Source organism: Buteo buteo, chromosome 26 (genome assembly GCF_964188355.1).
Source record: "Buteo buteo chromosome 26, bButBut1.hap1.1, whole genome shotgun sequence".
In the NCBI taxonomy this organism is placed as follows: domain Eukaryota; kingdom Metazoa; phylum Chordata; class Aves; order Accipitriformes; family Accipitridae; genus Buteo; species Buteo buteo.
Genome location: NC_134196.1, coordinates 10,483,064 through 10,498,753, shown reverse-complemented (window position 1 = coordinate 10,498,753; position 15,690 = coordinate 10,483,064). Strand labels below are relative to the sequence as shown.

At 43.7% G+C, this 15,690-nt stretch overlaps 1 protein-coding gene across 3 annotated transcripts in view; it reads right to left on the bottom strand.

Moving 5' to 3' along the window:
• The window catches only part of PPP1R12A (protein phosphatase 1 regulatory subunit 12A), a 123,334-nt gene extending 122,453 nt beyond the window's left edge, over nucleotides 1-881 (bottom strand). For 2 of the 3 annotated variants that reach the window (XM_075058049.1, XM_075058047.1), the window contains exon 1: nucleotides 508-880. In XM_075058049.1, the coding sequence (XP_074914150.1) occupies nucleotides 508-744 (237 nt within the window). In that variant the 5' untranslated portion in view covers nucleotides 745-880. Of the gene's footprint in view, nucleotides 1-507 lie in introns of all 3 variants that reach the window. The other variant, XM_075058048.1, reaches the window with a different exon arrangement.
• Nucleotides 882-15,690: the final 14,809 nt, after the last annotated feature.

The window sequence follows — 15,690 nt, the reverse complement described above, 5'->3', positions numbered from 1 at the left end:
CCCCGTGTGTGTGTGTGTCCCCCCTCAGCCCCGACAACGCGGGGCAGGGCCCGCTCCCCCCCCCCCCCCCGAGGGTAGGCGGCTGCCCAAACGGGGGAAGCGAGGCGAACCGGGGGAAAGCGATAGAGGGTCACCGGCACCTCCTCCCCGCCGAAGCCAAGGGGAGAGGCCCAACCGCCCCCTTCCCACGTCCGGCCTGCGGGGAGCGAGGCGGGGGGGGGCCGCAGCCTCTCGCCCCTCCAGCCCGCCCGCCCGCCCCCGAGCCTGACCCCGGTCGCCGCCGCCGCCGCCTCCCGCCCCGCTCCGCCCCGACACCCCCCAGCGGAGGGGAGAGCAGCCGCCGCCGGCCCCTTCCTCCTCCGCCGCCTCACGGGCCGGGAGCGGAGGAGAGGCGGGGGGGGGGGGGGGGGGCCTTCCCCGCCTGTCCCACCACCGAGCTCGGCCAAGGCTTTCCCCTCACCCCCCCGCAGCCCCCGCCTGGGGCGGCGGGAACGGCTCCTCACCGACCTGGTGGAGCGCGGTGAGCCCGTCCACATTGGCGTAGTTGATGTCGGCGCCCCGCTCCAGCAGCCGCAGCACCTCCTCGGTGTCCCCGCTGGAGCAGGCGGCCAGGAAGACGGCGCCGTCGTCGAACTTCACCTTGGTCTTTTTGCGCTTGACCACGGGCGGCTCCAGGTCGGTCTCGGAGCCGATCCAACGCTTCAGCTGCTCGTTCCGCTTCTGCTTGGCGTCCGCCATCTTCATACCCCGCTCCTGCCTGGCCCCCTTAGCTAACGCCGCACCGAGGATAGACTATATACCGCCAGTATCCCACAGCGCACCGCGGCCCGCACTCGCCCTCGCTCGCTCACCCACCCACCCAGGCGGAGGGCGCAGGGCGGGAGGGAACGGGAGGGGCGGGGCGGCGGCGGCCTCTTTAGCATAATCCCGCGAGATTTACCGGCGGCGGGGAGGAGGGGCTGAGAGGCGCCGGGGGCGGGGCGGGGCGTGACACGACCGACGCGAGAGGGCGGGGGACGGGCGCAGCGGGTGGCGTCCCTGGCGGGCGGGGGCGGGGCCGGCGGGAGGAGGGGGCGGGGCGTCCTCGGCGGGGCGGGGCGGGGGCGTGCCGCCGCCGCCGCCTGTGTGGGGGGCGGGGCGGGCTCGGCGGGCCCGGTTTGCCTCATGGCGGGCCCGTCAGTTCAAGAGTTCAGCCGAAGGGGGTCACCGGCTCCCCCTGCCCCGTTCGGCGCGGAATTCCCCGCCACCGCAGAGGGAAGAACCCGGCCGAGAGGCGTCCGGCGGGAGCGGACCCCGCTGCCGCCTGCCCCGGGGCCTCGCCTCAGGGGGCGGCCGGGGCACCGGCCTTCGCCCGCTGCGGCCTGGTCTGCTGTCAGGGCGGAGAACAGGCGGTCGAAAAGCGACGAGGGCCTTGACGGGAAAAGGGCCGTCACCGGGGACGGACTTCTCCGGGACGCAGTGTGTGCAGAGAGGGAGCGGTGTCGTTTATTGGGGCGCCCGGTGTAGGCCTTCGACCCCAAAACCGAAGGCGGGTGCTTAGCGCCGCGCTCCCCCGCCTCAGCCGGGCGGCTGAGGTCAAGGTGCCGCCTGTCCCCGCCGGCCACCGCCGCCTCACACGCAACAACGACTCCACAACAGGGCAAATGCAGCCGCTGGGGGAAAGAAGGGAAGAAACGGGGCGACTCGCTGAGGATCCTTCATTTTGGGGGGGTGGGGCGTGACAGCGTTAGGGCAGCTTGCTGTACAAGAGCACCGTCATCTCCCATTTGCCCTGACGCTTCCGCGTGACGGTGGACAAATCCCTGTGCTTGTTGTCCGTTTTACTTAAAGTTTGCTTCCATTATCAGAAAACCTGAGGTAGCCCAACCATCTTTTCTGTTGGGAGAAAACAAGTAGTTCAAAAGCATACAGCATTTGAAGATGCAAAGACTGAAATGTATTCGTTTGGAGCTGCGACTTCTAGGAACCGAGCTATTACATGTAGTAAATTTTCTTCCATGCGTAGCATGTTTTCTTTAGCTAAGAGTAATACATATTTTGTTTTAAATTGAATCATCTCAGGGGGGAATAATGTGGTTTTAAACTTCCTGGAAAGAAAGTTTTATTTTCAACTAATTATAGGAGACAAAGTATAGTTTAAGAGGGTCACCAAACCTCATACACTTCGAATTTTGCATGGTTTGTTCTTCTCTAATTATAATGTCTCCTTACAGTGGGCAGTCTCACAGCCTACTCAGGCTTCCTATTTCCATTTTTATTGATAAAAATGTCAGCGGCATGTCACAAGAAGTAGTAGTTGTAAGGTACCTGCAGCAATGCGTTGTTCTTAATGTCTTTGAGAACGAATTTTCATCTGGAGATATTTGCGTAGTATCCATCAGATTTACTCATATAGCAATGCATGAGATACAGTGCGCTGACAATTTGCAGGCGCAATGCGATTGTGAGCGAAAGGCGACATCTTGTAGTCAAGATGGAGGATTTGCCAGGGGAAGATTTGCAGTCTGAGTAGGTGGATGAACAATTACCTGGCACCTAATTTATACCTTCCCATTGACAGCCCGTGTGACTATCCAGAGGTACAGTTTAGGCTCCTGGGTTTGAAAGTATGGCTGACTCTGCATAATGCACTTCAGAAGCAGTCTTCGCAGTGTTTATTACTCACGCGGTTGACTGAGTTGTGCTTTGACATAGCGCTGGTACCATCGGCCCAGTATGGACAGTTACCAGCCGGGAGCTTCATTGCATCGACAGTCTCGCGTCTAAGGAGGAGATTTGTGCGGGCTCCAGCCACCTGCTGTGGTCCTGTCCTCGTGGGCAAACTTCCCTGGGGAGAGGCTCTCAATCCAGTGCCATTTCCTAAGGAGCTGAAAACTATAACCCAGAAGAAGCTAACACAAGATAAAAGCTGAATCCTCCTTCCCCAGATGTGTCTGATATTTTACATGTACCCTCCCCAACATGCTGCTTCTCTCTTTCTCTCTCTCAGTTGGCTGCCTGAAAATTTGACTCTTCAAAGAAACCACATAGCTGAAGAATGTAATACACTGATTTCAGCAAGCAATGTGTAAATCAAGTGCTTTACTAGCAGCAAAGTAATTCTAGGCAAATTGATAGGCACTTATTCAAAATGCACTCTCTTACGAATTTCATTGTCATGGAGCATGTTTTTCGGTTTCCATCAGAGCTCCAGTCCCCTCTCCTTGACTTCATTCCTCCAGCTAAGCTTTTTCTCTCTGGTCATGGATCCTCCTTCAACACCTTCAGCTCACTCTCCTTGGCTCGTTAGCGAAATGCAGAGGTTCTAGAGCTCAGAAAGCATGGCCTTTTCTGTTCTTAAGTATCATACAGTCTGCTTTTAAAGACCAGATCTAGTACTTTCCTTTTGTTTCTTTCTCCAGGGCATTTTTTCACTGATTCAGCTCCAGCTTTTCAGAGAAATTCAGCAAATACCTTTCCTTACACTGCAGCAATTTGTATCTTCTGTGTTCTTGACTTTATTTTTCCTTGGCTTTTTCATTTTTTTGGGTTCCCTCATTTGGGAGTTATGTTATGTTTGAGGCTTTTTGCAGACTCCACAGGCAACATATAATTCATTTGTGCAACCAGCTGAAATTCAGATATTCCATATATATGGAGTATATATGCCCTTCGCAGATAGCTGTTTGCTCTGCAGTAAATTATATGTGGTCCTTGAATGTGATCTAGCAAAGCATATGGTCTTCCTTAAGCAAAAAGTAGAGCTGTCATTCATGTAAACTGTTGAATCTCTGCAATTGTTCACATTTTCTGTATTCGACAAAATTCAGAACAAGAAGGGAATAATGATAAAAGTAATAAAATTTTTTTTTAAAAAAACTTGTTTTTAATTTCTGTATTTTTCCTATCTCATATCTCACATAAACGTTTATAACTTCAACAGCAAAGGCATACCAGGCCATATTCTTTACCCCATCCTACCAGTTTGATGTCATTCAATCTCATTGTAAAAGCAGTGTAGCTGAGCGGAGATGAGACCGTCTACAGCTTCTAATTCAGTACTAACTGAGATAAGCATATACAATTACCAATAATATTTGCTGCTGAAATCTGATACTCTTTTCCAATTATCTACGTAAGCATGGAGGGTGAAATTAATCTGTGCAGAGGGTTAGACCAAACCCTATATATTAAGCCTCTCTTTGAAGACCGCATTGAAGGTGAGTATAAAATTTGTCCTAAATCAGTCATTGGTGCAAGACAGTATCACAAGATTGAATTTGGTAACTGCATAAGTGTGCATGTGTGTTTACAATAATAATAGTGTGCTAACAAGAGAGACTTACCATTTTAGGTACCTGGTGTGTGCAACTTAAGGACACACTGAGTAGACCTAGTTCTGTCAGGCTATTTTGATGTATCTCTACCAGACTACCCAACACAACAGATGTGCTGTGAAATCCTTTGTTTTCGTGTATATACATAGCATTAAAGGTGATTGAATGTGTAATTTTCCACATGCAAATACTAGCACTGATTTCAGTAGGGCTACTTTTCTCTAGAGGTAACCATGTAAACATTTGCAGAGATAGCATCTATGCGTGTATGTATTTTCAGTTAATTTAATGGCAGGGTTCAAGTGATCAGTAAAATGATTTAGCAATGAGATTGTTATCGGTGTGCTTTCTGGTTTTCCATTTTTTCTTAAAAGCATTACAACCATCGTTCAAAGCTATTTCACACAGGCTTCTGGACCACAGAAGTACACAGATGAAGCTTTTGCACTACCCAAAATAGTCAGCTTCGGGGATGTAGATTTTTTTTTTCTGACCTCCTAAGGATAATTGTTGTCTTGTCCTTCATCTTGAACAACAACAGACATAGTGTGGCTTCCAAAAATTTTGTCCTAACATTTTTCTCTCCCCAGTGAAGAAAACTAATATATCAAAGTTAATTTTATCAACTCCAGCTCTGGGAAAAATGGGTAATTTGAAGAGATAGTGACAAATACTGTATATATTGACACAAAACTTTCTACTAAATCTTGCAGATTTTTATAAAGAATCACGGATTGTAAAAGGAGAGATGGGATAAAAAAATATAAAAGCCTTTTTCAACATGAAAAGGCCGTGGCAGAGATACTTATCATAAGAATAAGGCATTTCTTTCATTTTTTTATTTGATAGTCATAGTCCTTCCTATTTTTAAATCTGGTGTATTTTCTACTCTGATTGTGTGACAAACCCATACAAGTGACAGTGAAAACTCTGGTACATTCCTTATCCAGCAAAAAAGAGATAAGAAGACTATGCACAAAGTGCTATCAAAATCTTAAAGTACATTATGTAAGAAGCAGACTTCTCGAAACCCCACATATCAAGGTGGGTTACTTCTTGATGCTGCATAATCCTGAGTCACCGAAACCAAAACTAAAACTACCATAGCAACCAGGGCACATATTTATAAACTATGCAGTTCTGAATCAGATTTGCAATGATGTATTCTCCCAGCATCTTTCATGAGCTTTACACAGATTGCTGTCTCCGTATTCTTGGATGGCAATGCAAGCTAACATTTAGACTTGATTCACACAGAGATGCTCTCACATACTTCTGCGTGTACCCATCTGTTAAAACAGCATTCGGTCTACTGACAATTTCAACAGTGCATGGGTTAAGCTAAAAATAGTTGTCTTGGCTAGTAAGAAGTAACACCATGTCCTTTAGAAACAGGGAAATACACTTATTTATAAAATTGACTTTATAAAACCAGTCTTACTTTCAATTAAGTTTTGCCTAGTCACTTCAGAAAAAACAGAACCGAGCCGTATGTTGTGTAACAGAAATACAGGCGCTCTGTTTCTGTTCAGTCTCTGCAGTCCTGGGAATGCTGCATGTATATGGATATAGACACGGTGTTAGACACTTTGCCATGACAGTTGTCCATTTTGGCCTTTTGCTGTTGAGAACAAGTATCTTTGGTTTATTCTGATGTCCAAAAGGCCACGTAATCTTCTGAACCCTGTTCAGCATTTCTGCAGGTGAAGTGTTTCTTTTCCACTGTTGTGTGTGGCTCAAGTCAAGGAGCGTACTATTGAAATGTGCAATTTAAATACTGAGGGGGAAGGGAATGACCTGTCCCTCTGAAATGCATCCAAGATGTTCCCTCTGAGCCGCATTCTGAACATATCACAGCTGAGAAACATACTCCCAGGGCTGCAGGAGGGCAATTTGGACAAAAAGAAATGAAAGACATCCTGTTCTAGCTTCTCACTCACAATGCAAATATCCATACACTCGAGGGTTATTGACAGCTGTGACACTCAGATGTCTGCCTTTCTGCTACCAGGAGGTATATCAATTTCCTTTTGAAACATTTGTTTTGGTATATGAAAGTGTCCTTTCTCGAACTTGGGGTTTGAAAACGCTGAAATCTCTGCGTGGCTGAACAATTGGCTTGGCTTGGATTTTGGGCATCTAGGAGTATGCCCTGCTGCTCATGGTGCCTACAGGCTCTATTTTTATGAGCCAGCAGAGCATATGACATAACTGTGCGCTCACATCATGTTTAGTCTTAGCAATGTAGTAACATAAGTAACACACCTATATCAGTGACAAAAATAATGTCATCCTTTAGCCTATTCAGACAGCCGTTAAAAGGAAAACCAAGTGTTTTTTTTAAAAAGAGAACTGGCTGATAGAGTATAGTGATGCTTATTTATAAGAATATTCATAAAGACCTGTTTCCCTGAATACAACAGAAACAAGCAACTAAAAGCAGTTTCCTTGCTCAGAAATCACTTTTTCTAGTAGTTTGTTGTCCTAATAAATGCTTCCAGTACTGTTTTTCTGTCCCCTGTATTTGTTACTAGCCCTATTTTTGCTACGGAAAGTTACTTCTTCTGTAGGTAACTCCTCAGGCTACAGCTTAACTGATCAGATGTCATCCCAAACCATCAAGTGACTCCTTTGGTGGCCTCCTATTGTTCCTTAGCACAAGGCCATAAAGAAATTGAATTGCTTCATCGTGTCAATTCAAAAGAAGAGTGACTTAATTGAGACAATTAATCTGAGGCAACATTAGTCTGCAGCAACCACTAATGTAACGCTAAGGCACTCCAGAAGCTCTAACGTCTCTGTCATGAATGCACACAGATGTACCCTTCAGTATCTTCTTAACTGGCCTCTGGTTTGACAAGTTCATGGCTTTCAACCTTCATCTGCTGAAATCACATTTCCTAACCATTCCTAAATTGGCTCGCTGGCCTGCAACTCCCCCATTCAGTCATCACGATAACTCAAAAGGCCCCATTGAGAAGGGACCCGTAAAAATCCTTTTCCTTTAGCAGATGCTTAAAGTAACTCAAAAGCAGCTTCTTCCCACCAGAGCATTATTTTCTGCTGGTCTAGCAAACTGAGCAGACTCATCAAAGGGTGACAGGAGGCTTCCAAAAGAGACGGGAGTGCGTGGCCAGGCCTGGGGAAGGACAGACTCGCTCTCCTTAGAAGCAGGGAGACATTATGTAGGCTCAACCATCCCATGAAATCTACCTGTAGTTCTAGCTGTGCCCATTAAGTCATTATTTTTCCTCTCTCGGAAGGTTTCTTTAATGGTTTGGTGTCCTTCGGACCGAGATTCTGGCTTGTGGAAAATAAATCTGCTAACTAGAGTAAGGCAAGGGAGCAGTGCCAAGTTAATTCCCCACACTCCTTTACCCACCATTTTGTCTCCTCCGTGGAGGTAATGCATCTGTCTTCATTTCACTCTGTTTGTTTCCACGTGGCAGCTAGCAAATTGGACTCTCTGCAAACACGATAGTGAGTGGAGGGCTAGATCATTTTCATATTAAATAATAAAAATAACTTTCTCCTTCTTGGCAGTCTTCATTTTCAAAATGAAGCCCTGCGAGTGCAGCAACAGCAGCGTGAAGCAAGCCAGGACCCCAACTGGAACTCACCCCCCAGCCACAACCGGGCAATGCACCCTGCAAATTCACCCCCCGTGTCCGTCTGCCCCTTCCTCCCGGGCATGTCTGGGTCGCGGTCACTGCCCTGCACGCCAACACTGGTACAGCTACTTCGTTATGATTACGAAACAGTCATAGTATATTTTTACTTCAAGCACTGAGATCTGAAACGCTGATTTTGCTGAGATCAGACACTTGGCTCCAGGTTGCATTAAGCATTCCTTGATTTCTATTTTTATTTATGTGCATTTTGTTGCTCTTTCCCTCTAATGGAACTGGCTCAAGAAAGTAAAGGCTGCTCCTAGACAAGTTCTATATTACACTTATTTTAAGACAAATGAGTGGATAGATAGATAGATGTGAAATGACATTTCAACTAGATTAATAACAGTAAAATTAACTTTCTACTTGTATATATAATTATAGCTTAAGGATACGATTTTAAAATTGAATTGTTTTGACTATTTTGTTTATTAACATTTTGATTACTTACTTAGGACTGTGGGCTGATAAGTAGAATAACTAATAGGAAGTTGGAACATTTCTGGCTCTGCACCTGCATCTTGATTTTACATGGGATAAATAACTCAAAGTTCTTAATTTTGCATTTCTGACCTCGATTTGTATTTAAACCTCAAGAGCTGAATAAAGAATTTTGATCACATTAATTAGAATCTTTCCACTCCCAGTGTTCACAACGTAAGATTTAAAAGATTTAAATTAAAGCCTTAATAAAGATATAAAAGTCTGCTGGAGATAAAGCACCCAGTGCTGCAGCTTCTTTTGCAGTAGGAATTTTGATCAAGTAAGGAGTGCTCTGAAAAAAACATAAACACTCTTGTGTGTTAGAAAACACTAAAGTGATTTCTGTGCTAAAAGGTCTGTGTTGCAGTTCTGTGGGCCCCTATATTTAAAAAACTTAGGTTTTGCATATTTTTGAAATTGTGCATAATATTAAATCTTATGATCTTGATAAAATCACAAGTGTTACTCCCAGGAAAATAAATGGCAAACAATTTCTTCAAAAGGAGAACGATCTGGCCCTACTCTCTCATCATTTTGCATTTAGATAAAATTGGAGAAGAGGCCTAACTGCTATAGAAAATGAAACAGTGTAAAAAATTAATAGCTTAAAGTACCATTCCAATGTCTTCTTTCTGTAAAAAATAGCTAATCCATACTTAAAATTCAAAATCTTATGTTGCTGCTTTTCTGCATTGTATATTTAGAAGATCCTTACTTTCAAAGAGACACCAGGCGGTTCCCCACACGAAACAGGAATATCCTGCAACTGTATCCTGCATACAGTCACTGTCATATAACACTCACACTTCTCTGCAGTAACAGTAAGCACAAAGGGAAACACATTTCTTCATATTTTCTACCCAAAATATATGCAGTAGTTTTAATGTCAATTTCTTCTAGAAGTATAATAATTGTATAGGTGATACATACATAGGTCACATTACAGAATGTCTCGATGCATTAATTCATTTTTATTTAAAACAGTCAAGGCTTGATTTAGGAACTCCTACTTGTTTTAGTGAGTTTGTATTAGCTCCCACTAATATCCCACTGAATCCCACTGGAGTTATTTACACAACTAAATGATTTCCAGTATAAATTCCAAAATCTGAATTTAATTGTATGTTAACTTATGATGGGGTTATACAAGACACAGACAATTTCCAACCTGACTATTTATTCAGGTTAAACATATTATAGCAGATCTGGAATCGCATTCCCCTGTTATATAACATTCCCACAGATTCGCACTTCAGCTTTAGGAAGGAGATGAGGGTCGGGCCTCGAAGAAGCAATTACCCCACGTGGCCCTCATATGTAGAGAGATAAAGCTAAATATAACAGAAAGCATGCCATTTGCCCATACAGTGTTAAATGTGCTCCATACCATAATCAGAACACAGTTAAACAAAACCAGGCAGTTACCTAGAAACAAAAGCACAAAAATCTCTGTCTCTCTCACATGCCTGAAAGCGTTTGTGGTCAGATCCTGCCACTGTTGTTCACATTGTACAGCATTTATGAGTGGTCCCATTGAGGTACTAAGGTATTAGAAACAATTTATAAGTTAAGAAATGCTTCAGCTGCTTTTAAAACTGCCATAAAATAGGCACCATTTAGAGTCAATATTTGCTTTAATGATTCCAGTGTACAGTGGCTTTGTTAGATTTGTGTTGCCCAGCTTGGGTACAAGCTATGCAAGCACAGAGCTCAGCCTAAGCTGCAAAATTCTGGTAGTCTAACTCAAATCTAGCCTAACTTAGTTTACACGTGAGCTTTATGCAACTCTGGGTACACTACTACCAGTAGCCAAGCTAGTTAGTTTTAAGGTAGCTCAAGCACATCTTTCTGGCATCTTCTGCATCTGTTGATGTTTCATCTGCTGGCATGGAAGTTACAGAGGATCATATCATCAGCTGGTATAAATTTATTGCAACTACACTGGATAAAGGTCTGAACTTCAAATTTTAGTACTTTACGTATAAGATTTGGGTTTCACTTGTAGAAATACATATTCTGAGAAAGTCCAGACTCCACTGAAACAGAGATACCTAATTCACAGAAGTGGGCTTGAGACTAGAATTTGGTCGATATCCAAGTGTAATGAAATACAGTTGCTATGCTTCACCCGAGTGTCATGGTGGACATAGATAATGTTCTCAGGTAAGCTAAAACCAGCTTTCAGAAAGTTTAGTAGTAATCTTTCTGCCTTGGTCCCCTCTGACCCACGCGGTAGATTTCTGTCTACCTGTGTGTCACGAGGGATGCTGCTCAATGTCTGGGCAAACATTTGAGACATCTACACAGTCTGTCTCTTTTCAGTATTTAAATTTCCTCGGTACCCTAAAAGTTAGTATAGGTTTACACAGTATGTCTAACTGAGCAAGCATAGACGGAGATGGATTTGGTTTGTCTGCGCTCCCAGCTGCTGTGTATCTTGTCTGGAAATAAAAGAGCTCTTCCTTTCAGGTGATGTAGGCGTACGGCTCCTAGACCAAAGGGAGCTTGTTTCTGCCCAGCTTGGAGCACCAGCGAAACGAGCCGCCGTCTGTCTGCACCTGTCCGCGTAGACTGTTATGACGGGACATGGGTGTTGTAAGCCTCGTAGTGAGGCCCCGGGCTGGAGTCTGGGTGGAGGCAGAAGCCAGGTGATGTAATTAAGGCAATCTGAAATCAAGAACCGGAGACATAAAATACTCATTAGCCTAACAGAGGAAGGTGAGCATACGGTTGGCGGTAGGGTTTGGCACCCAGAAGCCGGGGAGCTTGCACGCGCCTTGACAAGAGGTTGGACTTTATGGTTGGACTCGATGATCTTGAAGGTCTTTTCCAACCTAAATGATTCTATGATTCTAAGAGCGTAGCTAAACTTCTGCTGGAGCCAGGAAACCGTGGAGTGCAATTGATGAGGTGGGACCAGGAGAAGGAGCAGAGGGAGCAGCAGCAAGGACAGATGGCTCGGGCCAGAACTACGATGGAACCGGCGGCAGAGGCGAGCTGGATCCTGAGGGTGCAACCAAAAAGACAACAGCAGAGACCAGGCCTAGCAGCAAGGCAGAGAACAGAACTCCATCCAGTGCACTTGTTCCCAGGACATCTTTTGTCCATGCCCCACCTGCCGAGGTCTAATGACATCTGTCTGCTGGCTATAACGCCCGTTCTGGAAGCCGGGTCCCCTTCCGAGGGCACAGCACCCCAATGACTGGCTGCGTGAGGAAAGTCGTCTTCCTCGGCTAGCCATGGCATAGTCATACCTAGAAGGGACCACATTTGTTAATTTTAATGAAGTTAGAGCAGGACTGTAAAGAAATCTGTGGAACATTTGTTTCCACACAATATTAATCAATATAATGAGGTGCAATCACCTAATCGGTCCCATTGAAACCTATAAGGCCTAGTAGGTATGCATATGCTTACATGGACACTTACGAAGTAAGCATGCACTTACTCGGGCCTCTACCTCAGTATAAGCAGGAGCCTTAATTTTTCAGGGGATGAAAGGATGTACTAAACAGTGGAACTGGGCATTTCAGTACCCGTAGGGCTGAAGGTGGTGCAAGAAGACGGGTTAGCTTTCTGGCATGTGTGTCAGTCATTATAATAAAACATTTTGCTGCAGAGGTGTGTACATCTTCGCGCAGCGCCTGTGAAATGACTGCCAGGAGATTAGTTACGATATTTATACTAATCTAACCAAAGACATCTAACAGCAGTTATGTCTGTAGCACCCGCTGCTCTCGTGCGGTGCAACAGAACTGGATGCGAGTCTTTTTCCCTTGGTGCGTCTGCTTCTAGCCGCAAAGCCGTGAAGCTTACATGTACATGCGAGAAGCTGGGCTTCTGCCAAAGTGCCATTTGACCCTATGCCAGCTTTTGGTCCTTCAAAAACAAAAAGCTTTTGGCCTTTGCCATTTAGGCAGTGCACCAGTTCATCCCCAGCTTATCTTTAGACTTATAAACTATTTGTAAGACTAATTACTGTCAGCAGTGAGATGGGTTTTTCAGGATGGGATGTTCTTACATAACTATAAATGTACATGAGAAAGCCTAAGTAAAGGGAATTAGCCTGCATGCTGAATTATCCACATTTGCTTGTTTCTGTCAGATACCTTCCTTAGACAGAATTTTCTTCTTCCAGTGACACACATAAGATTGTAAAATGAACTCACAGTAACTTATCTTCTGGATTTGTTGACAGTGATCTTTGTTAATCCTGGGAGGGGGGGAAAGGAGCAACAATTTCAAATAATTTTCATATTTCTTCCATGTTAAATAAAGAAATGAAAAAGGTAGTGTCATATCTTACATTATGTTCAGGATATGTATCCAAAGCAAATGTGAGGATTCCAGTGCTTTGTTTTTTTTAAGATGACTTTATCATGTCCCAGTAAACAGATTGTAATCATGTATTATCCTTGCTCTAGCTGGGAGCTTTGGAAGGTCTTTTGTTTTTGAAGCAGGTGCTCTCCTGTTTGCTGTTTAGCAAGTAGTTTAAAAAGGAAAATTTTATAAAGCTCTAGGATTATTTTCCTCTGGTTCTACAACCTAAAATTCTGTTGCATCAGATTTAAGAATCACATGGGTTTCTCATTAAATAACCATGTTTATTTTCAATTCCATGCTGTACAAAAATCATTGATTTTCCATAATTTGTAATGCATTAAAATGCATTAATTCACTATTTTAATGCACTGTTACATTATAGAGGTCCTAATTATATTGACAGTAGGCTTGATTCTCTGTTGCTATGTGTTAGAGAGTGTTTCCACTGTCTGAGTTCAGTCATCGAAGTTACGTGATTAGAGTTGCCCTCCGGAAAGGTCTTTCACTTTCCAGTGACTATAAAGTCCAAGGAGACTGCTCTCCTAAGATAGGTGCCTGAAGTCAGACAGCATTAATATCCCCCACTTCACACTCATTTAAACCAACAAAATGCAAGTGCAAAGTGGAATGAAAGGACTGGGCTTCTGGTGGGATAATTTTAAACATTCCCGTTACATTTTCTTTGCATGCCTGTAAATGGCTGGACAGCAAATCAAGCTCGCTCAGTCACACCTCAGCCTGCAAAGAGTCTCATTGACTCACAGGAGCAAAGGAGGCAGAATCTGAAGACTCACCTTGCCGAGAACCACCTGAAAGAAGTAATTATTATTCACAACTTTAGCTACAGCTCTTGGATTTCCACAGGTTTCACTGTTGATCCCATGCTTTGTAGATCTGTTTTGGAGATGTGTGTCATTACAGAACCTGACTCCCCGTTCAATACTCGGTAGTCAGCTGCACGCTACCGTATGTTAGCACCATGGGCACATCTCCATCTACAAGTAATTCAATGCAACAGGAGCAGATCAGCAGCTGGAAATGGCTGGTACCGAGTCCTACATTTACATTCTGTATGTATGGGCATCTTACCTTAGATCAGATTTACTGTGATGCTTGAACTATTTCTAGGTTTATATTGCAGGTTGTGCCTACCATACATGTGGTTCAAAATCCTCCTGCCCTAATTAGGCTTGGAGCGTAGTAGATAAACTTTTGGAGTGAAAGTTACAGTTTCATTTCCCCAGGAAGATATCATCTTTTGTATGCACCAAACCAAGCCAACACGCAGTGAGTGGGGATGATCAGAGGATTCACTCCGAAACTCACTACTGTTCCGAACAAAAACCCTGCTGGAGGTGCAGCTTCTAGGTACTGCAGACTGCTCACTGACACCGGTCCTGCTCCACTGTAAATCGATGGCCAAATCCTCAGCAGGATCAGGACCGCTGCCTTTAATTAAAATGCACGTAATATTACTGCACATCTGGGCGATGAACTATATCACTCTGCTATTTCTGCACTGCTAAAGCTTGTATTTAGAACAATGGAAAACAATTTGAGAATTGCAGTTTTTCGCTTTATTTTGTTATGTGAGATTTATTTGTGTAGAGAGGATATAAACCAGCTCTCCTGGGTCTTACATGCAGGAAGAATTCACTTTTCTTTTAAAGAACTGAAGATAGATCCTTGTTTTCATTTTTTAGAAGCGATAAGACATTACAGAAGTTACTGTGAATATGTGAATCATAATAATCTAAAAACCTGTATTTCATTAAATATGCTCCTAATAAATCACCCTTAGTCTTCTTACATTTGTAGTGTTTCAGAACAATTTGCTGCTGTCCCAAGGCACGAACTTTTTGGTCTGACAATGAGACCATTTAATCTCCAGCTCACTTTAAATAGATTCTTCCAGCTCAGAACAGAGAGGTCTGGCAACAAATGTATGTGTTAACGCCATAGTGATGAATGATTTAAAAGAGGTTATTTAACTTGGCTACTAACAAAAGTTATTTTCCTGTAACTTTAAAATTTTAATGTAAATAATAAAAACACCTGGTCCTTGTGCAACCTCTGTAACATTTGATAACTGCTTTATGAAAGCTATCATGTCTATTAAATCCTTGGGAAGAAGCTCAAAAAAAACAGGTTAGAAATCTATTATCTCAAAAGCTCTGGTTTTACCAAAAAAATTGAACTTACTGAGGACTTCTAAAGAAGAGTAACAAAAGTAAAATCAAAGACACACAAAAGAAGGTTAATTTTTAAATAATTTGAGTTAGTAGTATAGAACATGTAAAATTTCTGAGGTTTTAGAAAATCAGGTGTAAACTAAGATAACCCAGACTGGTAAAGTTTATTTAGAAACAGCATCCATATAATGAATATAATTTGAGGAGTGTTCAGAAGCACTGGGGATGGTGTAAAATGAATCACGGTCTAGTTTTCTCTACCACATTTTCCTTACATAAGATATATGAGGTGTTCAAGGGAGGTGTGATAAGAGTAATACCCCTTTTTGCTGGTAGTTAGTGTCCTACATCTGTTAAAATATTAATACTATAGTAACTGGCAGTAGAGGAAGATCCTGCTTTAGACTATAGTGCATGGAGGTGCTTGCTCACTGCAGGGATTTGATGTTTCTCTTTAGAAAGAGCTAGAGAAGTATTTTTCGTGTCTTTGGTGTAACAAAGTCTTTCCAGCGTTCCAAAGACAAGTTGTATTTCAGAGGAGTCTGTTAAGGAAAAAGTCTTTGGGTGAAAAACAATTACTTAAAAAGAAACTACTGCTGAGGAGGTATTGTATATGCCTTTAGTGCAGAGAAGCCTCAGTTGCTTCCATGGAGTTATGGCTATAGTGACTCAAAATGATTCAGCAATTGCTGTTCCATAACAAAC